Genomic DNA, 23,158 nt, shown 5'->3' on the forward strand with positions numbered 1-23,158 from the left:
GACTTTTGGACTGTCCACTTACAACTACTCACACCATCTTTTTCTTTGTCCTCTACATTTTAGAAGATCCCACCACTGTCCTAATAGGCTGTTGCCATTAAAACCAGCATTGCACACAAACTGCAGACACACTGCAGGGGAGGAGGAGAGAAGGGTCAGAGGGAGGGAGGGAGGAGCACAGGGTGCTATGGTGATGGTGCATGGGTGCCCTGGGGAAGGGAATTCTATGGGGACTCAATCTGAAGGGGTGGGGGGAAGCAAATATTGTCTAAAAAATTAAAAAAAAATGATAAATGTTAAAATTAAAAAAATAAAAACTAAATAAATAAAATTTTAAAAACCAGCATTGCTGGTAGTATAACAATGTTTTCCAGAGAGAAAGGTGCCCAATTAAGGTTTTAGAAATAAATGAGACTGTAATGATGAGGTTTACTTTATTAAGATATATTTATTAAGCATTGGACAGAGCTAAGCAATGCAGGAAATTTCATTATGTTTTTATAACAAAGAAGAAAGCAAAGATTTCATCATGCTTGGAATTTCCACCTGTATTTTCTCTATTGGTCCCAACAAAATATAGCAAAGTTCTTCCACATTTCCAATAAATGCCTGTGGCAATGTCATGCTATCTTGCTCAACAGGACAATACCAGATGTATGTCTCACAATTTGTTTTACAAAACCACAAAGTTCTTACTATTATACTCATTATAACATTAAATGTAGTGTGTGACCAATTTCATCCATACATCTGAAGATTTTAAGACTAATGAATTTGTATAACATGGAACCAGGGTGGAAGAATAAAATTTCAAATTACACATACAAAATAGGAATACATAGGAATATATGTTTTGTGCCTTTCAGCACACCTAAGACTTAAATTTTATGAACACGAACTGTCCCTTAGAACAATCCATGAAGAAATTATCCTTGACTTGCTTAGGTGTGGGGGAAGCTGCTAAACTTGATAGCAGCCAGGGCAGAAGGTTTAACCCTGGCTGCAATACTGCGCCGTGCTCTCTCTCTCTCATCCTGCAAGGCCTCCTCATACTGAGATGGGAAAGAACTTGGGTCAGTCCCGTGAACCTTGGCTAGGAATTCAAGAACTTTCAATTTGGTGGTTTCTGCATGGGCTCTCGGGCCCCACATGAATTCAAATTGTGGAGGATCGCTATTTGCCACTTGTTGGTACACTAGGTAATTTTCTCTCACAAAATCTTCAGTGATGAGTCGATTGGGCTCTCCGAAGACAAAGTGCCTCACTCCTGAATAAATGCCGGTCAAATTGAGAACTTCCCATACTTCTTTTTCGGTAGCCCGGTTACCTTTCATGAAAATGACTCCTAGGATGAGAATGAGAATGCCGGTCTTGGGCACGCCCTCTTCATCACACATCATCCCATCATAGGTGAGGCCCAACTTGATGAGCAGCACATAGCGGTGATTGGTGGGATCCACTTCTTGCACATCAAGGCCAAAGATCATCTCCATGCGCTCAGAGGCTCTCAGCAGGATCTCAGTGAAGTGGTCTTCATCATTTTCGATGACCGTCTTCAAAATATCTTCCTTGGTCATTGACTCTTTCGTTTGATACTTCAGCAGCATGAAATTCACCAGCATTGCCACTTTCTCTTCGAGAAGATCTATGGGCTCGAGCTTGCGGACTGGCTCAGCCTGTGAGGTACTTGGAGTATCATCCTTCTCTTGGCTAGTGGAGGCCTCCTCTGACTTGCTAGATGAAGTGGCTAGGGTGGCAAGGCCAGAGAAACTGAAACTCTCAGGTTCCTCAAGAATACTGGTCATATCAGTTACAGGAACTTTCTTTGGACTGGCAGGCACTAGCGGATGAGAGGAGATTGATGTCTCCTGCAGAGCCTTGGAGATTTGTGCAACCTCCTGGCATCGAGCCCTAGTGCTGATATGAATACGTAACTTATTTTCTGGGCCTCGTGGGTTCTTATGATGCCGAGGCATGGCGACTTTAGTCGGAAGCCGTAGCCAGAAGTATGGCCTGGCCGGTTGGTACGAGGGAGTCACTGCCTACGGGAAAGAAGTCAGACATGAGTGACCTCAACTATTAAGTCAACTATGGCAGTTCTGACAAAGCTGCCTCCAGTGATCTCCTGACAACTGTGGTAAGGGCCTCACAGGTCTCCTCACCTGATTGCTATGTCTCCTAAGAACATAATTAAGGAAGCCTGAATGCTCCTTGGGTAGTCAGTCAACCCAAGCTTAGAATCCTCAGGGATCACAGTTGGTGTATACTGTTGGGCTCTATGAGTATGGGACAGAAATTGGACCTCTCTTTTTGTTGACCTCATGTGATACAGGCACATACATCAGGATTTAACCTGACTACAAGGCCCAGGAAGGAAAAAAAATAGATAATTGTGTCAGATTTTTGCACAGGTTTTCTGGCTGATAATGAGTCCAGGCTATTTGATGACCCCAGTTGTGTATATTGCTTACACAGTCCTTATTCATGTCTCCTATGTAATTCTGCAGTCTGTGAATTCTATGTGAATCAGGACTTGTCCCCTACAGACTAAAAACTGCCACCCCCATAGGGCTCCAGTGTATGAAGTCAGCTGGTGAGATGTTTGGATATATTTGTCTGGCACCTCCCACTCTAAGGCTAAAGAAGCAGGGCAGCTATCATGGCGTCCCATGTACACTGGGGTGGATGGTCAATTCTGCCAAGGACTACATCTTGGGGAAAAAACAGTGTATGAGACTCTTCCTCTCTGCTGAGCTAAAGATGCTCCCTTTTATTACTGAATTATGTCCCTGTGACCACTTAGGACCACTTAATGGGGTGTCACATTCTGAATTTTCCAAGTGTGATGGTAGAGAAGAGCTCTGTTGAGATAATTTAGTTTTGCAGTGGGTGTCCCTATCAGCCATAGTTAGTTAGGGTCCCTCCCTTGACTAATGGTAGGATCTGGTATCTACTATTTAAAAAAAAAAAAATTCTTGTCATGTGTGACAATATGGATGCCCGTAAAGGATATTATGGTAAGTGAAATAACTCAGATGCAGAAAGGCAAATACCTCATGACTTTATTCATATGTTGAAGTTAAACAAACCACACAAGATTAAGAGAATAAAATGATGGTTACCAGAGGGGAAGTTGGGTAGCAGAGGTAAAGAGGGTCAATTCTATGGTGGTGGATGGAAACTAGGCTTTTGGTGGTGAGCATACCATAATATATACAGATGTTGAATAATATTGCACATCTGATACTTACCCAGTGTTAAAAACCAATAACCAATGTTAATTTTTTTTAAAAAGCAGGGGGAAAAAATGAACACAGGGAAGAAATTCAGGTAATGTCATTCCTGAATGTGGGGTCCAGATGGTGCTGTCTTGGGGTTTTTAATTAAATCCTGGCGGGGCCTGGAACTAATTTCAAATTGAGTTTGCCTGCTCAAAAATGACCCCACATTCCACTGAACACCATGATTTCCTTAGTTTCCCTCAAAGGGGAAATCCCTCTGCCTGCCATCTCTTTCCTGGTCCTCTCATGGATGACGACAGGGACTTTGTGGTATCCCCTTGTCTATAGTTGATGAGTTCACAGTACTCACAAGAAGACCTCAAATTGGAAACTGCATGCTGCAGTCTATTAACTGAAGCCTTAACTTCCAATTAAGCCCCATCTTTCTAAGGCACCGAAAAGGGAAGTGAGGAGATGTTCCAACACTGACTAAAGGGGTTAGATTCTGTGTCACAACCTCTGTCCCGGGGTGGAGGAAACCCTATGAATTCACTGGGGACTCTCATCGGGACTGCTGCAGGGCCTGGGACTCCAGTTCTTGGCTGACATGCTAGCCCTTACTTCCAACTAACACTTCATTCCCTTTAGACTCCAGTCGCAGCCCTTAGCAACACTTTCAGCCGCCATTGCCCCCCGGTTGCTATGGGCTCAGAGTCCGCCACTGATCCGGTTTGGGTGTTCCCTCAGTACTCCCTCTGTGGCATTTCATGACCACTGGCAGTTCCCGACACCCTCCTCCTCTCCCCATACCTCGCCTTGATCAGATCAACAAGGAGAAAGTGAGTGATAGGTCACCCGGACTGGGCGTTCCCACCTGGACCTCCCACAGTTGGGGCTGGGGCTCATATGTAGGGAACCGCCACTTTCGTGTAGTGAAAAATCCCCTCACTGTTCACTTAGGGCCTTACCTGACTCCTAGTGGCACCTGAGACTCCTCCCTCGGCCAACTTGAGACCTTACACCTCAGAGAGAAGACTCCTTCGCCCTCAATATGGCGGATAGGAATCCAGAGAGCGAGACAATCTGTTACTAACTACGTGGCGTCTCCAGGGGCCAAATAGTGGGGGTGGGGCTCTGCACGAGGCACTGTTACCCAGTGGGAGGTTCTTGGTGGTCCCGGGTGACATTTTTCACAACTGTGCCATTGGGGAAAATCTACTACTGGAAAACTATTAAATCAATAAAAACATTTAGCTATCTGGTATAAAATTAATATACAAAAATGTGCCTTTTCTGTAGAAACACAGTATAATGTTGAAAGTGATTGAAAAATAACTTGTAAATTACCCTATCAATCACCTGATGCTTAAAAAGAACATTAAAAGAAGTCTAAAAAAAGTATGGAAAAATTATAGTTATTATTTAGAGAAATTACTGAAGATCTCAATTAATGTAGAAATATTATATTATTAGATGGAAGATTCAATTTTATAAACATGTTAAATGATCCCCAAGTTTAATCTAATGATGATTATAATTCTTTGTCAGAAATTAAAGTCACAAAGGTTTTGCATGTGAATGTTTGTGTATATGTAAATGTGCATGTGTATTTTGACAAGCTGATACTAAAATTTGTATTTGCTTGCAATGGCAAAGATTAGCAAATACACTCTTAAAAGAAAAACAAGACATGCTTTTAAAGATTACTGAAAAATTAAATAAGAATTTGTGGCACATATCAAGCATATACAAGTAGACCAAAACAACTGATTAGCATGCTCCAAAAAGATATAAACACACACTGTCCCCTGATTTATTAATAATACACCACTACAGAGAAATGAGAAAAGGACATTGTTACTGAGAAATGCCAGTGGAACCATTTGATATCTATACTGAAAACAATATGTGGCTGCAACCCTCCCTCACACTTAACACAAAAGTCAATACAGGTATATTAAAAATCTGCTTGTCAATATTTATCTCCGAAAACACACTTACATAACAAACTTACATAAGTGAAGAAATATCATAAAGAACTTTCATATATACTTCTAACTAGAGAATCAGTGGCAGAGGTTACTATAAGTATCAAGAAGTTTTGAGGAGAGAGTTTAGAAGTCTGGGCAAATGTGTAAGATCGGTACCATAAGAACTTGAGATGATCTGAACAGGGGAGACAAAGCAATGACATCTCCCCCTACACCCACCACCCCCTTTTTCTCCATGTAGTTTTTTTCAGTAAGTTCTTGGGCCTCCACTTTCAGAGTGGAAGCTGGGACTTACTGCAGGATTAGGGGGCCACTATCTAAGCCAATAATCTGTTCATTCTACCTCCCACTACATCATCACCCATGATGGCTTGTTCTGCTTTGCATTTCTGAGAAATAGAATTTGGATTGCACTATGCCACAGAGGAGTCACCAGGAAATATCACGATGATATCAGACACATTGAAAACCAAAAGGACATTACTGACTTACACATAGTGCCTTGTCAGGTTATCTAGATCTGCTGGGAATGGAGTCCTACTTATCATCACTCCAGGTTGAGTGGACTAGGCTTCCCTGTTTGTATGAATGAAAGAGTCCTATAGATTTTGCTGTTTAGTATGTAGGTTCTCATGAATCCCTTCATCAGAGTTTTGTGAATTCCATAGGAAAGGGACAGATCTCTATACTTGCTGGTATTAAGGAGATTCTCAGTGGAAAGATGATAGGAATCAGGAACCCTGAACTAATGGCATAGCAGACAGGTGGTTTTTAGTGATTCCAGAGGGAGGGCCCCCACATTTGCAAAGTAAATTGTTACCACTTTTGGCAGGATGTGTCCTGGATGTGCTTAAATGAGCCGCCCCTCCCCCCCCAATCTAAACAGTATTTGAGGATCCTGATTTATATCACATTTACATTAGTCAATGGGTAAGACATTAGTGAATGATTTCATTTCAAAAGTCAACACAAGAAATACTGGGTTGTTGGAAAAGTCGCGACACATTTTTGCTTGAAAAACATAGAAAAAATACATCATGACTTTTCTGAAAACCCAATAAGTCACAGGGACATAAGGGGAACTTGTAGAGGATGCACACCATCTTGGCCACATTTTCAATCACAGGGACTTAAGAGGGCAGAATAAGACACACATATTCTTATACTCTACATACTTCATTCCTGCTGCCCCATCCTTGACAGGCAGGGAACAACTCCCACATAGTCAAGCAATACATGAACCTATTTCTACTTGTCAGGAGGTAACAGTTTTAGGGTTCAAATGTCAAATAGAGGAGTGAAGAGAAAAATTAATATCTGGAAAAATATCATTCACTATTCTTCAGGCATTAGATTTCTAATTCTACTTTTATTTTTTTTTTAACGTACTACATCTTAATTGATTCATCTGTCCTGGGTCATTTGGGTTGTTTCCATAACTTGGCTATTGTAAAAAGTGCTACAGTTAACTTATGAGTGTGTATATCACTTTGAATCACGGTTGTAGTATCCATCAGACAGATATTTTGGAGGTAAGATCTGAAATCATACAGATACTTTTTTGCACTGTGCAGAAGCTTTTCAGTTTGATGTAGTCTCATTTGTTTATTCTTGCTTTTGTTTCCCTTGCCAGTATAGTAGAGTCCCCAACAACATCCCTGAAGCCAATGTAATGGAGTGGTTTACCTATGATTTCTTCCACGTAACAAAGTACCATAAACATTGCAGTAAAAAAACAAAACAAAACAGAACAAAACAAAAACAAAAAGCTGACTTTTCTATCTAGCTGAGGAGCGTGCCACTGTGTATTTATCAATGTACCACATCTTAATCGATTCATCTGCCCTGGTGAGTCTTTGGCATGACTTTGTCATTACTCAGCTCCCAAGAAAGGTGAGGTTCATTTTGTTGTCAAGGGCATAGAAGTGTTTGGTGGAGTTAACATCCTTCGAGTTCAATGTCTAAACAAGCTCTCCTCACCTCAGGGAAGTGGTCTTGGTACTTTTTGTTTCCATTCTTCAGCACATGTGCTTTCATCATGGATTCTTTCATTTTTACTCCAGCAAAAGGAACTATACCAAGAAAGCCACCTTCATAGACGTTCTCTGGACAAGTACTCATTGCCACAGAGGACCCATGAGTTTCTTGATTTTTCTCTTCCTTGTCTCTGTTGACAACTTTATTACTTCTGATGCATGATACAGCTCAGCATTAGTGACTTGGTAGTTGGTATCTGGAGGGTCCTGAAAAGTGCTTGGTTTACTCAACACGTACAAGGCTGGGAAGTATTCTTGAAAACAGAAGAGAAGTAGGACTGGTTCTCTTTTTCAGCTATAGTAATAGCCTGAAAACCCCTCATTCCTTAAATCTCACCTCTGCTATACCTAGCCACAGCTGCCCACAACCTTTCCAGACCAATAGCAAGATCTCTGCTCAACCACACCTTGTTCTGGGGCAAGTGGTCCTCTCAGATCTCTCTCCTCAGGGTCTATATTCATGTTTGGATTCTGTCTGATTTAGTAGTATGACTTCTCTGGGTAATATTACCTCCCAGCATGCTCTAAGGTTTTTGCCCAACATTTATACAGAATAGGTCAGGTGTTCAGGCACAATGGAGTATCTGCAGTGCAAGTCAAAACCCAGGACAGGAGTAAGAGTCAGGGAAAAAGCAAATGCCTTCCATTGTAGCTTCTAGAACTATTCTTTTTTTTTTTTTTGAAGATTTATTTTTATTTATACAAGAACCGGGGTACAGGCCAGATGTGTGGTAGGGTGAGAGGATTCATCAGAGACAGAGCGGGGAACAGAACAGGCAGACTGACTGAAATATACTGCTGAGGGGAGCAGCAGGCGAGACAGGAGAGGTCTGCTGCACCATGTGGGTATCTCACTGGCTGGCAGGGATCGAACCAGCACATCAGAGGCTGTGGACAGCTACACAGCGCTGCACTCAACTGCCTGCACCACCAGGAGATGCCCTAGAACTAGTTAGAACTAGTCTTTTAAGGACCTTCTGTTCTGAAAGATTTTATATATATATATTTAAAGATTTATTTATTTATTTATTTATTTATACAAGCACTGGGTACAGTCAGAAGCGCGGGGAGGGTGAGAGAATTCACCAGAGCCAGAGCGGGGAGCAGAGCAGGCAGAAGGACCGAAGTACACTGCTGAGGGGAGCAGCGGGCGGCAGGAGAGGTCTGCGTGCCATGTGGGACCCTCCTCTGGTGGCCGAGAGCAGCCGGGGATCGAACCGGCACTGCAAAGGCTGCGGGCAGCTTCGCAACCCAGCGCTCAACCACTGCGCCACCGGGGAGGCCCTGTTCTGAAAGATATACTCACTACAATGTAAGAGTGATAAACAAAATTTTTTGAACCCTTTATTTTTGACATTTTGACAGTGTATTGACTATTTTTAAACCATTATTCATAATAAAAACACATACTATATTAAGCAATATCTATCAAAGAATTTATTGTATGTGTATATACATATGTATATTACCTCAAAAATTTCATAAAATACCAAGCCCTAGTATGTGTGATTAACTCTATTATTCTTTATTCCATTTCTAATCCATTTTTATATTCTATTAAAATAATAATAATAAGGGCCTCCCTGGTGGCGCAGCAGGTTGAGCGCAGCGCTGTGAAGCTGTCCACAGCCTCTGCAGCCCGTTCAATTCCCGGCCAGCCAGGAAGATACCCACATGGCACCGCAGACCTCTCCTGCCACCCGCTGCTCCCCTCAGCAGTGTATTTCAGTCTGTCTGCCTGTTCTGCTCCCTGCTCTGTCTCTGGCGAATCCTCTCACCCTCCTGTGCCTCTAGCCTGTACCCCAATTCTTGTATAAAAATAAATAAATCTTTTAAAAAATAATACACAATTACTATTATTTAAATAGCATTGGTTTACTGCACTGTGTATGATTCAGAGGAATAGGTTCACAACTTCTCAGATGTACTTCACCATGCCACACCCACCACCAGAGCACCTATAACCTTTACCATATACCATTGGGCCCCTTACCCATGCTTTCCAGGAAGTACTCTTGATACTTGAAGCCAAATATTGTTTGATGTGATGCCTTAGACTCCTGCAGAGAACTTTAAAATGGTTGCTCTAGTCTATCTTGACGTAAGCCTTTGACTGTGGGCTATAGAGTAACTTCACAGTATACCCCTCCATTCCATTGTGAAAAATTCTTATACCTGACTTTAGATCCATAAATTCAAACATCTCTGCATTTTTTTTTAAATAATACATTTTATTTTTATATTCCCCATACAATTGCAGCCCCCCCCATTCTGAATCCCAATCCCTCCCCTCCCGCCCCGCCCCCCTAAAAATGTCTCTGGTTCATAGTTTTTTGTTGATTTTGATTTTCACTTTCTTATAGTTATTCATTTTCCTGGTCCCTTATTTAAGTTTTCTAGATTCCTGCTATGAGTGAGACCATCCGGTATTTTTCTTTTTCTTTTTGGCTTATTTCGCTGAGCATGATCCCTTCCAGCGCCATCCATGTTGCTGCAAATTGCATGTGTTTATCATTTTTGAATGCTGAGTAATATTCCATGGTATATATGTACCACATCTTCTTGATCCAGTCATCTATTTTTGGGCATTTGGGTTGTTTCCAAAGCTTAGCTATTGTAAACAGTGCTGCTATAAACATAGGGGTGCAGGTGTTCTTTGGAATGGATGTTTCTGTGTCCTTTGGGTAAATACCTAGGAGTGGAATTGCTGGATCATATGGAAGCTCTATGTTTAGTAGGTCCAGAAATCTCCACACAGCTCTCCACAGTGGTTGGACCAGTTTGCACTCCCACCAACAGTGCAGAAGAGTTCCTTTTTCTCCACACCCTCGCCAACATTTGTTGTTGCTAGCTTTTTTAATATGTGCCATTCTCACTGGTGTAAGATGGTATCTCATGGTAGTTTTGATTTGCATTTCCCTGATGACAAGTGACAAACATCTCTGCATTTGACTTAATCAAAATGAAAACATTTTTGTACAGTGGAAAACATAGATTAAAAAAAGGAAATTATAATCCCGTCTGTGAGAAAATATTTGCAAATCACACATCTGAAAAAGGGTTTATTCCCTATATCATAAAGGACTCTCTAAAATAAACAGCAATAAACAGTCTAATTAGAAAATTGGCATAAGTGCTCTCTCTCTTTCTCTCTCTCCTCATCTAATTCACCATGTAAATAAGCTTTTAAAAAAATTAAAAAAAAAAGAGAATTGGCATAACACATGCTTTACACAAGCAGACAGGTAGGAAGGAGAACATCAACTGAAAATATGTTGAATGTCAATATCCTTCAAGGAGCTACAAATTTAAGTCCCTATGAGATGCCATGACACATCTATTGAAATGAATAAAAACTATATATACCAAGTCTTTGTGAGGTTCTGAAGTAAGTGGATCTCTAAAACATTGGTTATGGGAATGCAAAATGGCCTAGGAGTTCTGTAAAACCATCTGGAAATTTCTAATTAACTTAGTTAACTTAGACTTATGTTTGAACAAGCTCCTACAGCATATTTTCCTAGAAAAATGGATATTTAATGCTCACACAAAGAATGACTTCATATGGATGTCCATAGCAGATTTATTTGTAACAGTGAAAAACTGAAGGCAAACTAAATGTCCTTCAATAAGTACATGGATAAAAGACGATGGTCCAGAGAATGGAATACTACACAACAAGAAGAAAGAACACACAAGCACAAAGTGATACCTGCTATCACTTGGATCAATCTTAAGATCACAATGCTGAGTAAAAACAAACAACAACACAGAATAACCTTAAAGGTCAACATTATTTACATAAAATTCTTCAAAGGATAAAATTTTCTAGTATATGTGTTTTTGTGTTAGCTGCAGTCTTCCGCTGCTAGCTTGAATTTGAATACATTTGAAATGTCTGCTTGTTCTTTTGAGATATTTGCAGGCTACAATAACTTAGATTTTACTTATGCGTACAACTTCTACTTTTGGTGAAAATGGAGTAACAGGGACAAGATTCACCCATTGCCTGAAACGATTAAAAAAAATCAGACAAAAAGCGTGACTCTAATATTCACTACATTGGAAAACTGACTACGAAAGCCAGTGATTGCTGACAGATGGAAAACAAATTGCCACAGCTTGCTGCCTGGGTCCAGGCAGACAGTGAGTCGTGTCTGAGTTGATGAGATAAAGGTGAGAATCTTGGGGGAGAACTAGGGAGCTAGAATTTATAATAAAGACTATCAAAGAGGAGCGAGCTCAACAGAAAAGGAACCGTGGACCCAGCACCGGGTTAGGAGAACTGCCTGTTAAAGTGAGAAAACAAATCAAGCTCTGGGGATCAGCGAGAGTATTCGGAAATGTTTTGTCTCAGTAGTGACATGTGATTAGTAAATGCAGCTCTGGTCCTAAGTACCAAAATATGAAAGCAAGAACTGAAAACATGAATTTGATTGTGTGTAATGAAATGACATTATAGGACATAACTTGAAAATACTTGAAATTTCAAATGTATTAAACATTGTAAAATATACATTTGTTCTGGACAAGTGTGAACAAGGTAATATCACTAGTGCACAATATCTGACATTCAAATATTATCAGGCATACAAAGAAGCAGGAACATGTAACCAATCAGTAGGATAACAACAAAATAGTTTATCAAAACTGATATGAATCTGATACAGAATATAGAATGTGTAGACAAGGACATCAACAACAGTTATTACAGCTATATTTGATATATACCAGAAACAAGAAGAAAGTAAAAATGGATTAATATACAGAAATTAGGAAAAGACCCTGCATAAACCTGAAGAGGTGAAAACTATAATGTCTGAAATATAAGTGTACATTGTTTGGGGATATTAAAATAAAAAAAGACAACTGAATCCAAGTGTATGAAAAATATCACAATGTATTTTTATAGTTACATCTATGTGTGGGCAAAAACTAGAATCAGCTTTAAAATAATATATACCAAATACTAATTGTGTTCACCTTTGAGGACTGGGCAGAATCTGCTCAGTATTGGGGGAGTTTTTTTGCAATAAAAATATATGTACTTTTTCTTACTAACCCAAATATTACAGTAGACATAACACTACTATGTGAGCATTGCTTCTAAACACAGACACACATCGAGTTTTCAAAATGATGCTGTAAAGTATCAGTAGAAAGGTTTTGCCTTCTTCACTCTGCACTGACCTGTGTAATAAATTCTGAAATCTTATTGGGAGCACAATTTTCTTGTTCCTATTGGTACCTGGTCAAATTCTGTTAATTTCTGCCTCCTTCGAGGTGAAGGGACATCTTGACACTCCTAAGGTGTTGTTAGCACAAGGGAAAACCAAGATTTTCTCCTAGGTCAAGCAGTGATGCAGAAAGCAGTAAGAGGATTTTGTTATTTCTATCATTACAAACAAGGTGTAGCTTGGATATCAATAAACATTTTTTACCTCCTGGAAGGACTATAGGGATTTTAGGAAATTAATGCCCAGTAAGGTCTGCTATGCAATGATTTCCATGGTCTTTGATCTCTTCTCAAATTTGCAGCAACATGGATGGAGCTGGAAGGGATCATGCTCAGCGAAATAAGCCAGAAAGAAATAGAAAAATGCCGGATGGTCTCACTCATAGCAGGAATTTAGAAAACCTAAATAAGGGACCAGGAAAAAGACTAATTGTAATAAAGTAAAAATCAAAATCAATAGGAAACTATAGACCAGAGACACACTACGGGTTGTGGGGGCAGGAGAAGAGGGATTAGGGTCAGGATAAGGGGTGTGGGAATTGTATGGGGAATATAACCAAAATGAAAATGCATACATTGTGCAAAAAATAAAAATGATGCAAGATTTATATAAAATTAAATAATTTAAAATGAAAAAATATTTTATTGCTTTAAAAATAAAAAAAAAATGTCAATTTTGAGGGAGCCTTTGGTTATTAACCACATAGGTAAGCCCACACCTCAGTAAGATCAGTGGCCAACCTCAAAAACAAAAAGGCTCATTAAAATTCTATTGCAAATTAGTAGATTCCATGACAAATCAGAATATTCTCACCAGATCTTCAGGAATAAATTTTGAGACTGTGGTGGGTGACCAGGGCTAGATTTCAACATCAAGATTACCTTTTATGTGGAACAGGATGTTGCTGTTAATAGACTTACACAGTGAAGCATGTGACCACCAGGGAGATGGAATGCAGTAAGTCAGGGGGAGGACAGATGATTTTTGCCCTTTCAGTTCCACTGGGAACTAAATGAGCTTTTGGAGGAGCCGTGAAATGATGGTCCACAAGTCAGGTTCCAGTCTGGACAAGAGGGCTACTAGAGATGACCCAGGGAAGGCCTCTGTCACGCATAGAGGTGAGCTGAACATAAATGTCAGCCCACAGGCAGGAGTCAGCTCTCAAGAAACCAGGGTCTATGAATAGAAGATGTTAAGTACATGAAACCTACAAAAAATCCTGAAATTGTGCTTATTTCAATCTTTCTTTTTTAAAACTTGCATTGAGTTCCTGGCTGCAACATTCTTCTTTATATTCTATGAGACATTAAGGATTAGGAGGAAGAAAAATAAATTTAGAGATAGAAGGGCTGGCTCGTACTGGGAAGAGTGGAAGAGAGTGAACTCTACTTTATTTTTTTTTTTTATTATTTTTTCCTAATCCCTTTAAATAATGTGTCTTTAAACAGAAGCACACATACAAGGTTCTGCATTTGTCGGCTGATGAAAATGCTGTTGCCAGTCATGCATAAACCAAATCCTGTATTTTTCCTAAGAGCAATGACTCAATGTTTGCAAGGTCAGTGTTGTCAAGCAATTCTGTAGGCAACTACAGAAAATAATGAGAATTAACTATATATGTCTCTTAGGCCTGTTCCTATTGATCTTCAACTCTTCCATCTCCTCATTGATCTCTGTATAGCTATTCTATTAAAAATGGCAGTGAAATCAACTATTATAGAGCTGGTGAACTCTACTTTAATTCAGAGCAGAGAGCTAGTTCCAGCTCTTGCACATACTAAGACATGTGGTATTGGGGACTACAAGGCCTGGAGCCTGAGCATCTTCATACATGAATGTAGTTTGAAAATGCCCCTCTTCTAGGACTGTTCGATGTGTATGAATTATATAAAACACATAGTCAGTGCCTGGTATAGTTTAAAAATTCATTGAATGAAAGTTTTGCTCTGAATGTTGATTCAAAATACTATCATCCTAACCTTGGTTTGTGCATGTTTGTATATATCAGAGTTTTCTAAATCGAGGCTTTCATAGAAAACATAAAGTGCTACAGGACACATCATAGCAAATCCCATGTTATGTTAAATATCTAAGCAGGTAATACTGGAATATTTGTTCGAGGAGTTTGGATGAATGTAATTTACATCTCCCAGAATTTGAGTTAAGGACCAAGTCTTTGTCTCCCTCCTAGCTGTCTTTTGTAGGGGTTCACAATAGGTCCCTGCAATATATTCTACATTAGTATATTATTTTGGTCTGCATGTGTAGAAGGTATAAATCCTTCCTGTTCTGGTCACTCTTTTAAGACTCATATCTTTGTGCAGATCTAGTGCGAGGTAATCAAATGTTTTTTTTTTCCTTTTTATTATGGGGATAGGAGGCTCAGCCAGTATGAGTAGAGGGAATATTTTTTCGCTCTTTGACATCTTTCATTCAGTTTTCCACAATATTTCCATTTTTTTCATAAGCACCATAAAGACAGCCTCCTCTTATTGTTTGAAAATTATACTGAAGTTAGCCTAATTAAATTTTCTGTTAATGAAATGGGATCTGGCTCTCCTAGGCCATGATAGAGTGTCAACCTAATAATGTTTGGGTATCTAATCTCCAGTGAGTATTATCTATATTTCTAGAACTTTCTTAGCGATGATGTATAAAAATCACTAGGTTTGTGCACTGTGTTTAACTGCACTGGGTAAAATGCTGGTTACCTTCTATCCATTCTAGGTGAGAATTTCACTGTGGTTTAGTGGTACAAAAGTAACAGCTAATAGCAGTTTTCTGCTCCAGGCTTTTGGGTTTCAACTGTAAGACACACTATTTGAGTCTGGTCCATGTTCTCTATGCCCTCAGCTGCTTCTGGCCCACCATCCAGTTTAAAGTAAAATTAACTCCAACTGAAGCACTAGAAGTTTCCAAAGCCACACAATGGCCACGCCTAAGTGCATTAACATTGCCATTCTCATGGACCACCCACCTATAACTACTGACACCATCTTTTGCCTTGGCCTAAATGTATTTGACAGTCCCAACATTGTCTTTATAGGATTATTTTTCCTATAGAGTGAAATTTTGTAGGCAGGTCCTGAGTTCTTCACACCAGCAATTCCATCACTGGTATAGCGCTTTCCAAAATGAGGGGTTCAATTACAGTTAGGAGACTAAACTAGCCAATGAGAATGCGGTGTCATTTTTTAAGATTTATTTCTCATACATTGCTGAACAAGACAAGTATTGCAGGTATGTATCATTTATTTATAAGGAATAAGGACAAAGGGAATGGAAAGGGAAGATTTTACTATCTTTCATATTCCTTTACTCTTCCCTTTTGATGTAAAAGGAAAGTTTCCTTTATTTTCCTCTTTTGATGTAAAAGGAAAGTTCTTCCACATTTCCATAAAATGCTTATGGCGATATTGTTATCTTGTTCCAGATGACAAAACAAGATGTGTGTTTCACAATTTCTTCTACAAAGCAACAAAGCTCTATTTAACCTCATTGTAGCATTATATATGTGAACAATATCATCCACCAAACCTAGAGATCTTAAAATTAATGAAATCCATATTAAAGGAAGCAATATTTGAATAATACATAGATGAAAGAAATATCAACTTACACATACGAAATAGGAACACATAGGCATGTTCATTATGTTCCTTTCATCCAAACCTAAGACATAAATTATATGAACTCCGTGTCGTCAAACAATGCACGGAGTAACTATCCCTTGCTTTGCTAAGTTTGGGAGGAATTGTTAGATGTGGCAGTAGCCACATAAGGAGAATCAGCCCCGACTCTCATTTCTTCATCCTGCAAAGCCTCCTCATAATGGGATGCAAAAGAACGTGGATCAGTGTTATTAACCCTGGCAAGAAACTGAAGAACTTTCATTTTCGTGGTTTCAGCATGGGCACGTGGGCCCCACAGGAATTCAAACTGAGGAGGATCACTATTCTCCACTTGTTGGTATACCAGATAGTTTTCCTTCACAAAATTTCTGGTGATAAGGTTTTTGGGTTCTCCGAAAATGAAGTGCTTCACCCCGGGGTAAATGTCCATCAAACTGAGAAATTTCCAGAGTTCTTCTTCAGTGGCCCGGTTTCCCTTCATGAAGATTACTCCAAGGACAACAATCAGGATGCCAGTCTTGGGTAGACCATCATCACCACTCAGCATCCCATCATAGGTGAGACCCAGTTTGATGAGCAGTCCATAGTGGTGGTTGATTGGATCCACTTCCTGCACATCAAGGCCAAAGATCATCTCCATGCACTCAGAAGCTCTCTTCAGGATCTCAGGTAAATGGTCTTCATATCCAGGGATGACTATCTTCAACATATCTTCCTTGGTAATAGGCTCTTTTGTTTGATATTTGAGCAGTAGGAAACTCACAACCCTTGCTACTTTCTCATCTAGATCAACTATGGGCACATTCTTGGTGTCAGGTGCAGCCTGTGAGGAATTTGGGTGCTCCTCCTCTTGGGCGCTCCAACCCTCATTTGATTTGCTTGATGAGGTGGGCATGATGGCAAAGGCAGAGGAGAAGCCAAAATGCTGATGAAACACAGGAATATTGGCTGTCCCAGCTTCAGGAGCCTCCTTTGAATTGGCAGGTATTAGAGAGTTGGAGAAGGCAGGGGTCTCCTCCTGACACCTGGAGACCTGTACAACCTCTAGGCCCTGGGTATTACTATTGGCCTGAAGGTGTTGGTCATGTGAGCATTGTGGGTTGTCCTTATGCTGAGACATGATGGATCTAGTTGGTGACAGTAGCAGGAGTATGAATGATAAAGCTGGTATTGAGGAATCACTGCCAAAGAGGAAGAGGTCAGATGTGAATGGTTTCAGTCAACTATGGCAGCTCTGACAAAAGTCATCTCCAAAGGACTTCTCCTGATAACAGTGCCATAGGAAGGGCCTCACAGGTCTTCTAACTTCCAGGATGCTATGTGGCCCAATAATATGAATGAGAAAGCCTGAATACTCCTCAAGGTCCAGTCAGTCAACCCAGGCTGAGAATTCTCAGTGAACACAATAGAGCCAATTCTATTCTGTGGAATGTGTTGCCATAAATTCTCATTTGCATTCATTATTTTGGTATCAGATAGGCCTGGCATCCTTCCTATACTAATATGAGGCTGTCCCCTTAAAACGAAAGTCACATATCTTAAGACAACTGAGCATGAACTATGGAGAGACCTCCTCCAAAACCCTCCCTGGTTTCCCAGCATCAGTTACTGGGAACCCTCTCTTGACTAATGTTTAGGATCATGAATTTTCTATTAAAAAATGAAATCTTGTCATTTGTGCCAATTTGGATGGAAAGAGAGGATACCATGTTAAATGAAAAAAAAAGTTAGATGGACAAAGATAAATATTGTGTGACTTCACTCAGATGCAGGAGACAGAGAAACAAAACAAAAGAAATAAAAAAAAAATCTTTTGCATTAAAAGCAAAACTGGTTCTTACCTGAAGAGAAGCAGGAGTGGAATGGGTAAAGCAGGTGCACTTGGTATACTGTATGGTATTGGATGGAAACTAGACCTTTGGTGGGGTCATAAAAGATGTGTTGATGTTGAATTTTAATACTGTATATCAGAAACCTATATAGTAATACAAACCAATGTTAACTATTTTTTTTTTTTTAGAAAAGTGGTAAAAAGGTGGGGCATGAAAGAAGTTCAGGGTGACCCTATGTTTTGGAATGTGTGGTTTAGATGGTATTGTTCTGGGGTTTTCATTTGAAGCCTGACGTGACTTAGGACTTGTTCCTTCCACCTGAGTGAGTTTGTTCACAATAGTCTCACATTAAGTGAGCATTATGGTGGAGAGACTGTACGTCTCATCTTACCTGTGCTGGGGATCTCCTGTTACCTGTGATCCTTGGCCCCTCTCTTATGTGGTAAATTGCCCTTTACACATAACTCAACGACATCTTCCAGGGCCCAGGACTTGTGATGACTTAGAATATTCTATTTAGAAGAGAGTCTTCACTTTCCTGAGACCCATCTCATCATTTTTATTTTTTTATAATTTTATTTTAATTTTTTAAAAGAATTATTTATTTATTTATACAAGCACTGGGTACAGTCAGAAGTGTAGGAGAGTGAGAGAATTCGCCAGAGCCAGAGAGGGGAGCAGAGCAGGCAGAAGGACCAAAGTACACTGCTGAGGGGAGCAGCGGGCGGCAGGAGAGGTCTGCGCGCCATGTGGGACCCTCCTCCGGTGGCCGGGGAGCAGCCAGGGATCGAAACAGCACTGCAGAGGCTGCGGGCAGCTTCGCAACCCAGTGCTCAACTGCTGCGCCACCGGGGAGGCCCAATCTCATCATTTTTAATAGAAAATTCAAGACACTAAACTACTGTCAGTTCTATAGTCTCTTAAACGTGCCCTACCTCCCCCATCCTCTATCTCCACACCCACACCAATCCCTCACGTCAATCAGAGGAATTGTGGTAGATTAGTCTGAGCATAATTTATTAGTCAAGAGAGGAATCCCAACTCACTGAAGCTTGGAAACCACCTCAGAAAATGAGGTGTCTTCTCTGCCTGCCATTCCTTGCCTGATCTCTCAGGACTGACAAAACTCAGAGGACTATATTGTACCCACTGCCCCATCAGTTGGGTAGAACCATAATCCTTACCAGCAGTCCTGAAATCATAGTCATTGGTAATATGTCTGCTGCCTGAAGCCCCACCACCCAGATAAGGCCCCATCTCTCTAAGACATTGAATAAGAAGTAGGAGACACTGTGCACAGGGCATATAGGTCTGATAAAATGAACTATACAATGTCCTGGGAGTGTGGAACCCCCAAAATTCACTTGGGGTTTTCATCAGGATTCCTGCAGAGCCTGAGAGGCCTTCCTTTACTGACATGACATGGTTACTTCAGACTAAGGTTTCATTTCTCTCAGATTCCTGCAGTAGAGCCTGTAAGCAACATTTCTCAACACCATTGCTAGGGCCTCAGAGAGTTGACTGGCTGATACTCAGGGAGTCTGCCACTGACCTGGTTTGGGTGTCCCCTCAGTATTCTTTCAGGGGACTTTAAGTAACTATTGTCAAATCTGTAGTCTCTTAAACATGCCCTACCTTCCCCACCCTCTATCCCCACACCAACCACACCAATCCCTCACCTCAATCAGAGGAATTGTAGATTAGTCTGAGCATAATTTATTGGGGTCTCCCAGGGTTGGGTTGGGCTCTTATCTAGGGTGCCATCCCCTCTTTTTTCTGTAAAAGGTCTCCTCAGCCCTCATTTAGTCTTACCTGACTCCTGGTAGCACCTGTGAGTGACTCCCAAATGTGCCTAGTTGACACCCCATTTCAAAGCAAAGTCCTTTTTGCCATCACAATGGGGAATATACATCATGGGGCATGTCATCAAGTGATGTTGCCTGGGTCTCCTGTTGTCACCCAGGAGCAGGGGTGGGGCTCCTCACCCATGGCTCAGTTCCCAGTGAGAGTTACTGGTGTTCCCACTTTATACTCCTCACACAGATTCCACCAGGTCCTGATATTAATCTCTCTACTATGCCGAGGTTGCACCCTTCTTGCTAGTGTCCTCAAATCTTAACAATCCTGAATAAAGATGTGGGCTGCCTCAGTAATGGAGGTTGACCCAGGACCTTTTAGGGTGAAAGTAGATGTGGGCCCTTCTATGCGAGTCTCCATTAGTTTGTTACTCTTTTCCTCAGTTCTCATTCCCAGGGCATCTCTTCTCGGTTCCTTTCTCTTTGATTTAAGACTTCTTGGACATGCCCATCTCAGCCAATTTTTTTTTTTAATTTTATGCGTCTAATGATTTTTTTTAAAGATTTATTTATATATGCATACAAGAGCTTGGGTATAGGCCAGAGATGCGGGGAGGGGGGGGATCCACCAGAGACAGAGCGGGGAACAGAACAGGCAGACTGACTGAAATACACTGCTGAGGGGAGCAGCGGGCGAGACAGGAGAGGTCTGCTGCGCCATGTGGGTAGCTCCGTGGCCAGCCGGGGATCGAACTTGAGCTGCAGAGACTGCGGATTGCGTCATAGTGCAATGCTTAACCACTTGTGCCACCAGGGAGGCCTCAGTCAATTCTTGACATGTCTAATAATTGCAAATCTTGCAGAGTTTGGATTGAGTCATGTCCAGTCTTCATGTGACATGTGGTATTTGTAGCATAAGGCCAGCAGTGGTAGGATGGGAAAATTATCAGACAAAACTCATGATGATCTATTCCTTCATTTGGCAGTCATACTTAGAGCCTTGTATAAATTGTGCTAAAAAAATTTTACTTTATACAAAGAAAGACTGAGAAGAAAGAATTTGAAAGCCCTGGTTTTTGAAAATCAGAAACTGCATATTCAGAAATCATATGCAGATGGTGAGTAGATATCAGACTTCTGGCTGCACCTATGACTGCTTTTTTTCATACCTCTCATTTATTTTGCTCTCTCATTGCTATGGTTATTTTCAAGCCCAGCTTGTAAAAGTGGTGTGTACTTGGCTCAAATAATTTTTCATGGTGTCTCCTCATCTATCTAGTTTTTGCATCAAGGCATGCTAGTTTGTTAAAATGTATGGAGCAATTTCAAATCTGTGTGATTTGGGAAAGCTTACATAAGATGCCAATTAAATTTTGTCTGATTATATGCTACAACTGGCTTCCAAACCTGATCTGGCCTAGGTGTCTTGGCCTAAAGTTTGGGTTGTAATTGCTGATTAAATTTACACTTTCTAATGAACCTATTTTGCAATTTATATTTTGCTAAAAGAGAGCTTCTCATTTCGGTATTTCAATTTAAAACTATGATATTTAAATCATTTTATAAACATTACTAGACATATAATCCAGTATACTGAACACTACATAATTTATAGTCAGCATAACAATCAATTTATAAGTAAAAGCCTATTCAGATTATCATTGTTTTTGGTCAATATGTTTGCATTTGGCAAGCTTATTCCAGAAGTGTCGCTAAACAATTTTGCTAGGAGATATGTAATGTATGTGTCTTCTTTTACGCTGATGTGGCACTCCGTGTTATGGCTGTTAACTATTCTCCATTATGGGCTATTGAATGGTTATTCTCTCATTCTAACATTTGTGCTTAATTTATTTATTTTTAAAAAAGATTTATTTATGCATACAAGAACTGGGGTATAGGCCAGAGGTTTGGGGGGGGGGTGAGAGGATTCACCAGAGACAGAGTCGAGAACAAAACAGGCAGACTGACTGAAATACAATGCTGAGGGAAGCAGTGGGTGAGTCAGGAGAGGTCGGCTGCGCCATGTGGGTAGCTCCCTGGCGGGCCCGGGGATCAAACTCATGCTGCAGAGGCTGTGGATAGCTTCACAGTGCTGTGGTTAACCCCCTTGCACCACCAGGGAACCCCTGTGATTAATTTATTAACAGAAAGTCTTCTCTAGGAAGAAATTTTTCTTGTCTCTTTGTTTATACTGTTGTTTTCTTACAACATATTTCTAGCATTTTATGATAATATTTTAATCTCTGTACCTGTATTTACAGTATTTAAATCTCTGTACCTGTATTTTATACATTATTTAATTATACATTATTACCACATTTGTTCCTTTTAGAATACTTCTGAAATTATTTGTTATACTACCTTTCTAAGAATACTTTAAAACTGATAATCCTTATGAAATTATGTGTTATATTTATCTAAGAATTGGCTTTAGTGGGTTCTTTATTATCTTCTATTATCTCTATTATCTACTTTATTTATATTTATCTCCCTAATTTCTTACCTTCTACTTCTTTGCTTTTTAAGTTCTATTCCTTATCTAGTATTTTTAAATGTTTGAATATATCAAATATATACATTGTTCCATAAATTGGTTTAAAGCTGCATTATCCCACTGAATAACAGTTGATATGCTTCATATAGTTGGTCCTGTAGAGCATATTACTTACACTGTTAACATTTTTGCAACATATGTAAACAAATTGAGTTTGGGAAATTATTTTGAGAAAACTCTAAAGGGGAAGAGAAAGACTGATTTTTATTTACATGTGGTTTCATGGTATAGAGATATTTTGTTTTGCTTACTAATAATAGAGTAGACACAAAAACTAGTGAGAAAGCAGGCTGGTGACAGAGTTCAGTTTTCTTTGGGAATTTAAGGACAATAAAACAATAGAAAAAGGCAGTTGTCAGGAGAAGATATAATAATTGAAGCAGAAACCACCGATAATTATCAGAATGTGAAAAATTATGGACTGTCACACCCTCCTGGGGTTTAATCTTATTCTGTTAGTTCCTATAGGCTGAACTGGGTTCTTATCTAGATGTTGGCAAGCCTAGAAATTGGGAGTATGATCCTGTATAATATTGTACAGAGCAGAATAAGGGGGAAGAACAGATCTGAAGATAAATAGGACAAGGACAAGCACACTATATTAACAAACCAAATGACAAAAGTCATATTGAAGTTGTTATAGAAAAGTATGTCATAAAAATAATCGACACTCAGATTACCAAAAATGGAGCTACCATATGACCCAGCAATCCCACTCCTTGAATCTACCTAATGGACACAAAAACATTAATTCAAAAGGATATCTGCACCCCTATGTTTACTGAAGCGTTATTTATAATAGCTAAGATATGGAAACAACCTAAATGCCCAGAAACAGATGACTGGATCGAGAAGA

At 40.0% G+C, this 23,158-nt stretch overlaps 2 protein-coding genes across 2 annotated transcripts; both read right to left on the minus strand.

The window, feature by feature from the left end:
- Positions 1 to 429: 429 nt before the first annotated feature.
- Positions 430 to 4,309, minus strand: LOC119246756 (melanoma-associated antigen B16-like). The gene is made up of 2 exons (XM_037513098.2): positions 4,190 to 4,309; positions 430 to 2,042 (listed from the first exon to the last, which is right to left on the minus strand). The coding sequence occupies exon 2, from the start codon at positions 1,974 to 1,976 to the stop codon at positions 942 to 944; it is 1,035 nt and encodes a 344-aa protein (XP_037368995.1). The 5' UTR covers positions 1,977 to 2,042; positions 4,190 to 4,309; the 3' UTR covers positions 430 to 941.
- An 11,364-nt stretch (positions 4,310 to 15,673) lies between these two features.
- Positions 15,674 to 19,805, minus strand: LOC119246757 (melanoma-associated antigen B16-like). Its single transcript, XM_037513100.2, has 2 exons — positions 19,762 to 19,805; positions 15,674 to 17,298 (listed from the first exon to the last, which is right to left on the minus strand). Exon 2 carries the CDS (start codon positions 17,235 to 17,237, stop codon positions 16,224 to 16,226), a length of 1,014 nt encoding a protein of 337 aa, XP_037368997.1. The 5' UTR covers positions 17,238 to 17,298; positions 19,762 to 19,805; the 3' UTR covers positions 15,674 to 16,223.
- Between the last annotated feature and the right edge of the window lie 3,353 nt (positions 19,806 to 23,158).

The sequence above is a fragment of the Talpa occidentalis genome, unplaced genomic scaffold, assembly GCF_014898055.3.
Source record: "Talpa occidentalis isolate TD23 unplaced genomic scaffold, MPIMG_talOcc4v2.1 talOcc4.15, whole genome shotgun sequence".
NCBI lineage: Eukaryota > Metazoa > Chordata > Mammalia > Eulipotyphla > Talpidae > Talpa > Talpa occidentalis.